Source organism: Giraffa tippelskirchi, chromosome 3 (genome assembly GCF_054371585.1).
Source record: "Giraffa tippelskirchi isolate mGirTip1 chromosome 3, T2T-mGirTip1v1.2.pri, whole genome shotgun sequence".
Lineage (NCBI taxonomy): Eukaryota > Metazoa > Chordata > Mammalia > Artiodactyla > Giraffidae > Giraffa > Giraffa tippelskirchi.
In genome coordinates, this window is record NC_137277.1 from 80,174,765 (window position 1) to 80,188,587 (window position 13,823).

The following is a 13,823-nucleotide window of genomic DNA, read 5'->3' on the forward strand; positions in this document are numbered from 1 at the left end:
AACCAACTATTAGAATGATTTAGAGATGTAAACGATGTATAGATAGGATCCCCTTAGTGAACTATGCGCATGCAGGAGTTCTTTAGAAATACAAACTGACTTGTTATTGCATGGTTGATGGTTAGTACAAGATGACTTCAAGCTTAACTATCATATAGGTTATTCTCTTCTAAAACCCTGTTCTTCAATTTAGGAACACTGTCCCCAATTGACAGTGGCTGATGTCTATCTGCTGGTTCTAACAGGATGGAGGAAGCCTTCTCTGTATTTCAGAAGGGGGTGTGCTTAGCAACTGCTCTCTCATCTTTCCATGCCGTTTATAACTGGATTTTATATTGCTGTAGTAATCAAACACGGTAGATCTTTAAATTCTCACATAAAAATATTAGATATCACTAAATCCAAAGACAAGCGTTTCGATAAAACTTGAAAAAGATGGCAGGAACTGTGATAGGCTTTTGTGTCTTTCTCACTGATACTTCTCTTTTATGAGTTTATTCTATGCATCATCCAAAGGTGAATGTGTTGATTTGAATGCTCTCATAAATGGTAATAGTTTCCTTTCAACTTTCATGCTGAAATAAAAGAGTTATTTGTCTACTACTGTGGATATACTGTGGGCTTCCCAGGTGATGCAGTGGTACAAGAATCCACCTGCCAGTGCAGGAGACGCAAGAGACCTGGGTTCCATTCCTGGGTCAGGGATCCCCTGGAAGAGGAAATGGCAACCCACTCCAGTATTCTTGCCTGGGAAATCCCATGGACAGAGGAGCCTTGTGGGCTATAGTCCATGGGGTCCCAAAGAGTCAGACACGACAAAGCTACTGAGCGTGCACACACACACACACACACACGCATATATACTGTACTAGCATTACCGAGTATGTTTTCCTCTTTTCTAAAATTTGCTCCTAAGATTATTCCCCTGAGAATCTTGACATCACTTTGAGCATCTCCCTTTCATACTTCCTCTATGGAGAAATATAAAAAGAGAGGCTGGTCATGTTCCTTACCATTTAGGGTGTCAAATAGCCATTCCCTTTTTTTTTTTCTTAAAGTAGAGGAGATATTTTCCATTTTCCTTTTTTACTGCATCTAATTTCATTTTTATTTGTATAAAGGTACATAAAATCATTGATAAAAATGCAAACAAAATTACAAATTATAGATTTAAAAGCTAAAAGCTTACCATTCCTCATCTATCTCTAATGCTATTCCTTCTCATAAATATAACCCTCTGGTATGTATCTATTTGGACCACTTTCTGTACAAATATATGTATTTTGCTTTGTATAAGAAATAGGATTAGACATCACTTCTCAGTCCTAAAGTCAAGTGTAAAGATGGGATTAGACTATGTTCTGAGACTTACATTTTTTAATTCTACATCTAATTATCGAGAAAAAAATCAACTATGTATTTCAACCTCTTTAAGTGGATTTTTAAGTTAAATTTACTAATAACTATGTAGATTACTGGCTACACAAACTTTTGTAGGTTTCCTTTAACAAACATTCTGGTTGTTCTCTGAGAAACTGCTTTAGAATGTTGACAGCAGCTGTATTTGTTACATGGGACACAATAATTTTACTTGAAAATTTCAATGGACATTAGAACAGTAACCAAATGGGTTTATTTCAGCATACATATGTATTTCCAGGTATGAAAGAAATGCAAAGGAGAAAGAGGAAAGTTCTTATCTCAGCACTTTGCAAACTGACTACACGGGCACACAAACCTCATACAAACATGTGAGCCAGCACATGCTCACACAAACACACACATCATCCCAGAAACACATACACAATCGGATAGGCCAATAATTCATGGAAAACATTTACACATAATCAAATGTGGCACTTCGGTTTTTACCTTTTCAAATGTGTTTCCCTTGTATTCTTGTTGTAGTTTGCCGTTAAAATAGACCAAGCAGAAGATTTCCTCCAGAACACTCAGGAATTTGAGAGTGCCGAGTCCTTGAAATCACTCCTTCAACTTCATGAACATCATACCAAAGGCAAGAACTACCTGTCTTCCTCACATAAGCTTTTTTTCCCTTAATATTTATTTATTTATTTTGGGTGCACCGAGTCTTAATTGCGGCATGTGGGATCTTTGATCTTTGTTGCAGCATGCAGGATCTTTAGTTGTGGCATGTGAACTCAGTTGTGACATGTGGGGTAGAGTTCCCTTGCCAGGAATGGAACCTGGCCCCCCTGCATTGGGAGCACTGAGTCTTAGCCACTGGACCATCAGGGGAGTCCTCTCACATAAGCTTTTAAAAGTTCTCAAGATATTAATATGAGAATGCTCATGCATGAGAGCATATTTTTAATTTATCTGCTTATGAATACCTCAACTTGTTCCAAGTAAGGGTAAATAAAGCTTTATTTTTGGTCATCTTCTACAAGAAAGAGCTAGTTGTAAATGATGCTAAGGGATGGTAGAAGAGGAGCCTCTGCGAAGTTCAGTTATTCAGTCTGCTGGATCTTAGCTCCAGAGGAGGAGCCACTGCCACCCTGCCTCATCCTTGTATCCTCAGCATCTAGTGAGGCTCTGGCCCTGGGTGGATCTTCATGAAATATTTCCTGGTTAAACAAATGGCTGAATCCAGTGACTGCTCCTTCTAAGGGTCAGTAAATGAAGATCACCTTTTTAATAACAGCTCTTAATAAGGAAATTTTCTTTCACTATTGAGGTTAAAAGGAATAGTGAACTTTTTCCAGATGAAAGTCTAATAAGACACTATATAAAATTATTTTCAACTCCCCCTGAAACAACTATCAAGACAGCCTAGTTGTTAACCAACAGTTTGTGTGTTAACCTCTTCCATCAGAATTTGGGCTGGGCCAGCACTGTAGTAAGGAAGGAATTTGTGGAAGAATAGCTGTTTACTGTAATCTTTTTCTGTGAAAGCAGATTAGATAATAGATAGGGAAAATCACTTCTTTTCTTCCTAATGGATTCTTCTAATTATTACTGACAAATAGATCTGAGTACAAGTGGATGGCTTCCTGAACTCATTTGTCTCATTCTAACTCCATGGATAGAGATGGCAGGCTGCAGTCCATGGGGCTGCAAAAGAGTTGGACGGACACAACTTAGCGACTAAACAGCAACAACAACTCCCCTTTTAGCTTCATAAACCTGATCATGCTGGATAGTGACAGAAAGTGGGTTTTTTTTGTTTTTTTGTTTTTTAATAAATGTATTTATTTTAGTTGGGGGCTAATTACTTTACAATATTGTAGTGGTTTTTGCCATACATTGACATGAACCAGCCATGAGTTTACATGTGTTCCCCATCCTGAACCCCCCTCCCACTTCCCTCCCCATCCCATCCCTCTGGTTCATCACACTGCCCCAGCCCTGAGCATTTGTCTCATGCATCAAACATGGAATGGTGTTCTGTTTCACATATGATAATATACATGTTTCAATGCTATTCTCTCAGAACGTCCCACCCTCACCTTCTCCCTCAGAGTCCATAAGACTGTTCTATGCATCTGTGTCTCTTATTCTGTCTCGCATATAGGGTTGTCGTTACCATCTTTCAAATTCCATATATGTGCATTAGTATACTGTATTGGTGTTTTTCTTTCTGGCTTACTTCACTCTGCATAATGGGCTCCAGTTTCATCCATCTCAATAGAACTGATTCAAATGTATTCTTTTTAATGGCTGAGTAATATTCCATTGTGTATATGTACCACAGCTTCCTTATCCATTCATCTGCTGATGGACATCTAGGTTGCTTCCAAGTCCTGGCTATTGTAAACAGTGCTGCGATGAACATTGGGGTACACATGTCTCTTTCAATTCTGGTTTCCTCGGTGTGTATGCCCAGCAGTGGGATTGCTGGGTCATATGGCAGTTCTATTTCCAGTTTTTTGAGGAATCTCCACACTGTTCTCCATAGTGGCTATACTAGTTTGCATTCCCACCAACAGTGTAAGAGGGTTCCCTTTTCTCCACACCCTCTCCAGCATTTATTGCTTGTAGACTTTTGGATAGCAGCCATTCTGACTGGCGTGAAATGGTACCTCATTGTGGTTTTGATTTGCATTTCTCTAATAATGAGTGATGTTGAACATCTTTTCATGTGTTTGTTAGCCATCTGTATGTCTTCTTTGGAGAAATGTCTGTTTAGTTCTTTGGCCCATTTTTTGATTGGGTTGTTTATTTTTCTGGAATTCAGCTGCAAGAGTTGCTTGTATATTTTTGAGATTGTTTGTCTGTTGCTTCGTTTGCTATTATTTTCTCCAATTCTGAAGGCTGTCTTTTCACCTTGCTTATCGTTTCCTTTGTTGTGCAAATCTTTTAATTTTAATTAGGTCCCATTTGTTTATTTTTGCTTTAATTTCCAATATTCTGGGAGGTGGGTCATGGAGGATCCTGCTGTGATTTATGTTGGAGAGTGTTTTGCCTATGTTTTCCTCTAGGAGTTTTATAGTTTCTGGTCTTACGTTCAGATCTTTAATCCATTTTGAGTTTATTTTTGTGTATGCTGTTAGAAAGTGTTCTAGTTTCATTCTTTTACAAGTGGTTGACCAGTTTTTCCAGCACCACTTGTTAAAGAGATTGTCTTTTCTCCATTGTATATTCTTGCCTCCTTTGTCGAAGATAAGGTGTCCATAGGTGCGTGGATTTACCTCTGGGCTTCCTATTTTGTTCCATTGATCTATATTTCTATCTTTGTGCCAGTACCATACTGTCTTGATGACTGTGGCTTTGTAGTAGAGCCTGAAGTCAGGCAGGTTGATTCCTCCAGTTCCATTCTTCTTTCTCAAGATTGCTTTGGCTATTTGAGGTTTCTTATGTTTCCATACAAATTGTGAAATTATTTGTTCTAGTTCTGTGAAAAATACCATTGGTAGCTTGATAGGGATTGCATTGAATCTACAGATTGCTTTGGGTAGTATACTCATTTTCACTATATTAATTCTTCCAATCCATGAACATGGTATATTTCTCCATCTGTTTGTGTCCTCTTTGATTTCTTTCATCAGTGTTTTATAGTTTTCTATATATAAGTCTTTTGTTTCTTTAGGTAGATATATTCCTAAGTATTTTATTCTTTTTGTTGCAATGGTGAATGGTATTGTTTCCTTAATTTCTCTTTCTGTTTTTTCATTATTGGTGTATAGGAATGCAAGGGATTTCTGTGTGTTAATTTTATATCCTGCAAATTTACTATATTCATTGATTAGCTCTAGTAATTTTGTGGTAGAATCTTTAGGGTTTTCTATGTAGAGGATCATGTCATCTGCAAACAGTGAGAGTTTTACTTCTTTTCCTGTCTGTATTCCTTTCATTTCTTTTTCAGCTCTGATTGCTGTGGCCAAAACTTCCAAAACTATGTTGAATAGTAGTGGTGAAAGTGGGCACCCTTGCCTTGTTCCTGACTTTAGGGGAAATGCTTTCAATTTTTCACCATTGAGGATAATGTTTGCTGTGGGTTTGTCATATATAGCTTTTATTATGTTGAGGTATGTTCCTTCTATTCCTGCTTTCTGGAGGGTTTTTATCATAAATGGATGTTGAATTTTGTCAAAGGCTTTTTCTGCATCTATTGAGATAATCATATGGTTTTTATCTTTCAATTTGTTAATGTGGTGTATTACATTGATTGATTTGCAAATGTTAAAGAAACCTTGCATTCCTGGGATAAAGCCCACTTGGTCATGATGTATGATCTTTTTAATATGATGTTGGATTCTGTTTGCTAGAATTTTATTAAGGATTTGTGCATCTTTGTTCATCAGTGATATTGGCCTGTAGTTTTCTTTTTTGTGGCATCTTTGTCTGGTTTTGGAATTAGGGTGATGGTGGCCTCATAGAATGAGTTTGGAAGTTTACCATCTTCTGCAATTTTCTGGAAGAGTTTGAGTAGGATAGGTGTTAGCTCTTCTCTAAATTTTTGGTAGAATTCATCTGTGAAGCTCTCTGGTCCTGGGCTTTTGTTTGCTGGAAGATTTCTGATTACAGTTTCGATTTCCATGCTTGTGATGTGTCTGTTAAGATCTTCTATTTCTTCCTGGTTCAGTTTTGGAAAGTTATACTTTCCTAAGAATTTGTCCATTTCTTCCAAGTTGTCCATTTTATTGGCATATAGCTGTTGGTAGTAGTCTCTTATGATCCTTTGTATTTCTGTGTAGTCTGTTATGATCTCTCCATTTTCATTTCTAATTTTGTTGATCTGATTCTTCTCCCTTTGTTTCTTGATGAGTCTGGCTAATGGTTTGTCAATTTTGTTTATCTTCTCGAAAAACCAGCTTTTAGTTTTGTTGATTTTTGCTATGGTCTCTTTTGTTTCTTTTGCATTTATTTCTGCCCTAATTTTTAAGATTTCTTTCCTTCTACTAACCCTGGGGTTCTTCATTTCTTCCTTCTCTAGTTGCTTTAGGTGTAGAGTTAGGTTATTTATTTGATTTTTTTCTTGTTTCTTGAGGTAAGCCTGTATTGCTACGAACCTTCCCCTTAGCATTGCTTTTACAGTGTCCCATAGGTTTTGGGTTGTTGTGTTTTCATTTTCATTCGTTTCTATGCATATTTTGGTTTCTGTTTTGATTTCTTCTGTGATTTGTTGGTTATTCAGAAGCGTGTTGTTTAGCCTCCATATGTTGGAATTTTTAATAGTTTTTTTCCTGTAATTGAGGTCTAAACTTACAGCACTGTGGTCAGAGAAGATGACTGGGATGATTTCAATTTTTTTGAATTTACCAAGGCTAGATTTATGGCCCAGGATGTGATCTATCCTGGAGAAAGTTCCGTGTGCACTTGAGAAAAAGGTGAAATTGATTGTTTTGGGGTGGAAAGTCCTGTAAATATCAATTAAATCTAACTTGTCTATTGTATCATTTAAAGTTTGTGTTCCCTTGTTAATTTTCTGTTTAGTTGATATATCCATATGCGTGAGTGGAGTATTAAAGTCTCCCACTATTATTGTGTTATTGTTAATTTCCGCTTTCATACTTGTTAGTATTTGTGGTGCTCCTATGTTGGGTGCATATATATTTATAATTGTTATGTCTTCTTCTTGGATTGATCCTTTGATCATTATGTAGTGTCCTTCTTTGTCTCTTTTCACAGCCTTTATTTTAAAGTCTATTTTATCTGAAATGAGTCTTGTGACTCCTGCTTTCTTTTGGTCTCCGTTTGCATGAAATACGTTTTTCCATCCCTTCACTTTCAGTCTGTATGTCCCTTGTTTTGAGGTGGGTCTCTTGTAGACAGCATATATAGGGGTCTTGTTTTTGTATCCATTTAGCCAGTCTTTGTCTTTTGGTTGGGGCATTCAACCCATTTACATGTAAGGTAATTATTGATAAGTATGGTCCCGTTGCCATTTACTTTGTTGTTTTGAGTTCGTGTTTAAACATCCTTTCTGTGTTTCCTGTTTAGAGAAGATCCTTTAGCATTTGTTGGAGAGCTGGTTTGGTGGTGCTGAATTCCCTCAGCTCTTGCTTGTCGGTAAAGCTTTTGAATTCTCCTTCATATCTGAATGAGATCCTTGCTGGGTACAGTAATCTGGGTTGTAGATTATTCTCTTTCATTACTTTAAGTATGTCCTGCCATTCCCTTCTAGCCTGAAGAGTTTCTATTGAAAGATCAGCTGTTATCCTTATGGGGATCCCCTTGTGTGTTATTTGTTGTTTTTCCCTTGCTGCTTTTAATATTTGTTCTTTGTGTTTGATCTTTGTTAATTTGATTAATATGTGTCTTGGGGTGTTTCGCCTTGGGTTTATCCTGTTTGGGACTCTCTGGGTTTCTTGGACTTCTGTGACTATTTCCTTCCCCATTTTAGGGAAATTTTCAACTATTATCTCCTCTAGTATCTTTTCATGGCCTTTCCGTTTATCTTCTTCTTCTGGGACTCCTATGATTCGAATGTTGGGGCGTTTCATATTGTCCCAGGGGTCCCTGAGGTTTTCCTCATTTCTCTGGATTCTTTTTTCTTTTTTTCCTCTCTGCTTCATTTATTTCCACCATTCTATCTTCTACCTCACTTATCCTATCTTCTGCCTCCGTTATTCTACTGTTGGTTCCCTCCAGAGTGTCTTTTATCTCCTTTATTTCATTATTCATTATATATTGACTCCTTTTTATTTCTTCTATGTCCTTGATAAACATTTCTTGCATCTTCTCAATCCTTGTCTCCAGGCTATTTATCTGTAACTCCATTTTGTTTTCAAGATTTTGGATCATTTTTATTAGCATTATTCTAAATTCTTTTTCAGATAGATTCCCTATCTCCTCCTCTTTTGTTTGGTTTGGTGGGCATTTCTCATTTTCCTTTACTTGTTGAGTATTTCTCTGCCTTTTCACCTTGTTTAGATTGCTGTGTTTGGCATGGCCTTTCTGTATTCTGGTAGATTGAAGTTCCTGTTTATTGTGGAGGTTCCTCACTGTGGGTGGGGTTGGATGGGTGGCTTGTCAAGGTTTCCTGGTTGGGGGAGCTTGTGTCGGTGTTCTGGTGGGTGGAGCTGGATTTCTTCTCTCTAGAGTGCAATGGAGTGTCCAGTATTGAGTTTTGAGATGTCTATGGGTTTGGTGTGCCTCTGGGCAGCCTGTATATTGATGCTCAGGGCTATGTTCCTGTGTTGCTAGAGAATTTGCGTGGTATGTCTTGCTCTGGAACTTATTGGCTCTTGGGTGGAGCTTGGTTTCAGTGAATATGTGGAGGCTTTTGGATGATCTCTTATTAATTAATGTTTCCTCTGGCTTTCGGTCTTATTCTTGCAGTAGCCTCAAGACTTCTCCATTCATACAGCACCGATAATAAAACTTTTAGGTTAATGGTGAAAAGATTCTCCGCAGTGGGGGATACTCAGAGAGGTTCACTGAGTCACATGGAGAGGTGAAGGGGGGGTGGGAGTTGAGGTGACCAGGAGGAGAAGAGGGGGACTCAAACGTGGAGAGAGCAGTCTAGCCAGTAAGCACTTCCCTCTATGCTCTCCACAGTCTGGAACCCTCAGAGAGATTCACAGAGATACATAGAGAGAGGGGAGGAAGGTAATAGAGGTGAGCATGAGTAGAAAGGGAGGAATCAAGAGGGGAGAGAGAGATCTGGGCAGTATTCTGTTCCCGAAGTGTTCTCCGGTGCCCTGAACACCCTCGGAGATTCACAGAACTGGGTTGAGAAGAGAAGGAGGAGGGTGGGAGATAGAGGTTCCCTGGGGGAGAAGAAAGAGCGTCAATAGGGGGAGAGAGTAATCAAGCCAGTAATCACACTCCTGAGTAAAAATGGGTCCTAAAGATTGGGTTCTTAAGTGTACAAAATTGATATCAAATATGTAAAACAAAGATTAAAAATCTAGAGTAGAGGTTAGACTCTTAAAAAAATACAATATAGAAAAAAAGAAAACAAAATCACAAAAAGTATAAGATATATGTATGCAGTTTGCTTTAAAAATAGGGTGTTTTTTTTTTTTTGTAAGGTAATGCTAAGTCACCTCAGTCGTGTCCGACTCGGTGTGACCCCATAGGTGGCAGCCCAGCAGGCTCCGCCGTCCCTGGGATTCTCCAGGCAAGAACTCTGGAGTGGGTTGCCATTTCCTCCTCCAATGCATGAAAGTGAAAAGTGAAAGTGAAGTCGCTCAGTCGTGTCCGACTCTCAGCGACCCCATGGACTGCAGCCTACCAGGCTCCTCCATCCATGGGATTTTCCAGGCAAGAGTACTGGAATGGGGTGCCATTGCTTTCTCCATTTAAAATGAAAATTATAGGTGTAATAGAGGACTTATAGAAAAAAGAAAGAAAAAATTAAAAAAAAAAAAGATAATAATATATCCAGGACTTTCTCTGGAGCTGTTGTGATCAGTGTGGGATCTGTTCAGTTTCAGATAGATCCTTGTTCCTGCTTATACTTTTCAAGATCTATACGCCCCTTTCAATGTAGTCGGTGTTAACTACAGGGAATTTAATCTGTTGGCCTGTCACTTCCAGAGCGCTTCCCTCTGTTTATTTGTCTTCTGTTTGCAGGTCTCTTCAGTGTCTAATTTCCGCCCTGCCGCAAAGGGGTGGAGGTGGTCTCTTTAGGTTCGCTTGTTCAGTCGTGCTGTGGGGAGGGAGGAACACTGCAAACCAATATCACTGGCGTGTGTGTGGTGAGCTCGCAGTGTCTCGGCCGCACTGGGTTCGCCCCCGCTCACGGCGTGTGTGCTTTCCCAGTCTACCCTGCTCCGGCTTCAGGTTACTCTGCCGGGGAGTGGGCCCTGAGATGCGTGCACTTCCCAGGTCTAAGTCGCTCAGGTTCAGGTTCCCAGGTACTCCACAAAGGCGCAGACTCCGTTGCGCCCGCGGTTTGTGCCATTCCCGGTCGGAGCAGCTCAGGCAGCCAGGAGTTTGGCGAGCGCGCTCTCCCCTGTTGGGGAGGTGCGGCTTATCACCTCCCTGGTCCCCGCCTCGGTTTACGGGCGCGCCCGGTTCCGGTGTGCTTCGTGTCGGTTCTGGGGAGCTGGTCTCTGGCTGCGACTCTCCTGGCGGCTGTCGACCCTCCGGGATCTCAGGCAGTCTTTGCTTAGAAATTGGAAGCCTGTTTGCAGATTGGTAGGGAGTGCCCTCTCTGGGGCCGAGTTTGCCCCTTTCCGGCTCTGGCTGGCCCCGCCTGCCCGCTGTGTCTGGCGGGGGGATAGGGCGGTCCGCAGCTGGCTAGCTCTCCTCTGGTATTGCTCAGTCCTTTGTTCTGTGAGCGGGCCGGCAGTGCCTTAGATTTGAGCTTTTTGCGGGATAGTTTTCTCTCTCTGGCTGTCCCACAGTTTAGGTTGCTATCTCACGTTAGCTCCCTCAGATTGCCCTCAGGGCACTCGGGCCCAGTCCTTACCCTAAGCAGTGCCACCCACTCCTGTCCATTCAGCCCCCACTTGCTGGTGGTGGATGTGAGCCTCTGGGGTTCTTTATTGGGAGTTGCCTCTAGGCACGTAATCTGTGGGTTTTATTTTTTTTTCCCCCAGTTATGTTGCCCTCCGAGATAAGAAATCTTCCCCCAAACCCGCCAGTGAGAGGGTTTCCTGGTGTTTAGAAACTTCTCTTCTTTTATGACTCCCTCCCCGGGACGGGTGTCTGTCCCTAACTCTTTTGTCTCTCTTTTTATCTTTTATCTTTTGTCTTACCTCCTTTTGAAGATAATGGGCTGTTTTTCTGCATGCCTGATGTCCTCTGCCAGCGTTCAGAAGTTGTTTTGTGAAGTTTGCTCAGCGTTCAGATGTTCTTTCGATAAATTTGTCGGGGAGAGAGTGGTCTCCCCGTCCTATTCCTCCGCCATCTTAGCCCCGCCTCCCAGAAAGTGTTTTTAAAACCACAAATAAATTTTGTATTTTTAACACCCTCCAAAGGAGCCTAGATCATTATTTTTCTAAAACTCAAAGATTAAAGGACTCAATCTTTCCTGTGTAAATTTTTTGAGATCCAACCACATATATGCATATAGTTTTAACAGTTTATTGTTCTATAGTACCTGTCACTAACAGGGGTTATAAATAGCATCAAAAGTATCAGTGTTAGAGCAGTGGCGTGCCCATTTTTATACAGCAGCAGCAGTTTAGCTGAGCCTAAATTGGGTAAACAGGATCACCCAAAATTCCTCTTAGGCTGGAAAGTGAATCTAATATTGGCCACTGAGATGGGTTCTGTGGCCTCAATTCAATCTTTATCCCAACAACATGATCATAATGCAGCAATTGTACCTCTGGAAACCTGACACTGATGGATGCTTTTGGTGAAGAGGTTTGGTACTAAGGCCATCATGTGACAGCATTTTCCAGAGGAACTGCAGTGGGAGGGGTTGTGGTGGAAGTAGAGGAACTTTTCCATAAACATTTGGGAAGAAGCCGGAAGAGGGAGTGCCTTAATGCTGTTGTTAGTGTTGGCTCCTTCAGTTACTAGGATCTGTGGCTCAGTGAGCCATTTGTCATGGGGCACAAGCTTCTGGGTTTGGAGGGCTTAGGCTGCAAGGCCCTGGCATCCAGCTGATAGTGGGATGGATGCCCTGCCTCCCAGGGGAGTCTACTAGACTTCCTCTTACTCTAGAAAGATGGATAACAGTGCTAGCCAAAGATAAGAATCATAGTTTACTTTTGTGATGACAAAATATTCTTCCATTCTGGGGGCATGTTTATCATGATATTTTTGTGTTCCTCTGTGTAACACTTGAAGCCCCAAGGTTGCAGGAGGCTCTCATCAGGATATCTGGTTCCCACTTCATATCCCCAAGGTAGCTTCAAGGGCTTTGTTTTCATAAAATGGGAGTTGGTGAAGTTTGTTAATCAACTAATTCAGTGGGATAAAATTAAGATTAGCTGATTTGAAATGCATATTCAAGGGCAAAACTCTCATTTTCAGTTAAGGATGTTGTATCTTCTTAGTTCACTTAGGATGCAGTAACAAAATACCATGGATTAGACATCTTATCAACAGCAGATTTTATTCCTCACAGTTCTGAAGGCTGGATGTCTGAGATCAGGGTGATGGTATGGTTGAGTAAGAACCCTCTTCTGGCTTACAGATTCCTCATTGTGTCCTCACTTGGTGGAAGTGGTTGGGGAGCACCATGAGATGTCTTTTATAAGGACACTAATCCCATTCATGAGAGCACCATCCTCAGGACCTATTCACTTCCCAAAAGTTCCATTTCCTAATATCATCACATTGAGCATTAGGATTTCAATATATGAATTTTAGGAAGGACACACATTCAGATCACATCAATATCTATTATCTTTAAATTTAGGGAAATAAATTACAGCTAGACTGTAATCTATAATAAATTATAATATTGTATTATAATTAATAAATAAATAAATAATAAATTAAGGCAGGACTTCCCTGGTAGCTCAGTGGTAAGGAATCCACCTGAAAATGCAGGAGGTACAAGTTCTATCCCTGGATTGGGAAGATCCCCTGGAGAAGGAAATGGCAACCCACCCTAGTATTCTTGCCTGGGTAATCCCATGGACAGAGGAGCCTGACAGGCTACCGTCCAATGGGTGGCAAAAGAGTCAGACATGACTTGCAAACAAATAAGAACATAATTACAGTTAGGAATTATCATAAGGTTCTGAGATGTTGATTAATGAGTAGCACAAAATGTGAATGTTAGGATGACAATAGTTAATAATATGACTGGAAAAACTACAATCAAACCTCTCTCTAATATTCACTGTATTTATTTTTTTTAATTTTTTAAATTAGTTTATTTTCTATTTTTTAACTTTACAATATTGTATTTATTTTGTCATACATTGACATGAATCCACCATGGGTGTACATGTTTTCCCCTTCCAGAACCCCCCTTCCACCTCCCTCCCCATCCCATCCCTCCGAGTCATCCCAGTGTACCAGCCCTGAGCACGCTGTATCATGCATCGAACCTGGACTGGTGATTCGTTTCACATATGATAATTTACATGCTTCAATGCCATTCTCCCATATCATCCCGCCCTCGCCCTCTCCCATAGAGTCCATAATACTGTTCTATTTATCTGTGTCTCTTGTGGTGTCTCACATACAGGGTTATCTTTACCGATTGACTAAATACCATATAAATGTGTTAGTATACTGTATTGGTGTTTTCCTTTCTGGCTTACTTCACTCTGTATAATAGGCTCCAGTTTCATCCACTGCATTAGAACTGATTCGAATGTATTCTTTTTAATGGCTGAGTAATATTCCACTGTGTATATGTACCACAGCTTCCTTATCCATTCATCTGCTGGTGGGCATCTAGGCTGCTTCCATGTCCTGGCTATTATAAACAGTGCTGCGATGAACATTGGGGTACACGTGTCTCTTTCAAGTCTGGTTTCCTCAGTGTGTATGCCCAG

The 13,823-nt window shown here is 40.4% G+C and overlaps 1 protein-coding gene across 2 annotated transcripts in view; it reads left to right on the top strand.

Annotated features, from left to right (window-relative positions):
* Window positions 1-13,823, top strand: part of CCDC141 (coiled-coil domain containing 141) — a 230,821-nt gene that overhangs the window by 56,958 nt on the left and 160,040 nt on the right. For both annotated transcript variants that reach the window (XM_081579496.1, XM_081579498.1), the window contains exon 4: window positions 1,909-2,017. In XM_081579496.1, the coding sequence (XP_081435622.1) occupies window positions 1,909-2,017 (109 nt within the window). The remainder of the gene's footprint in view (window positions 1-1,908; window positions 2,018-13,823) is intronic.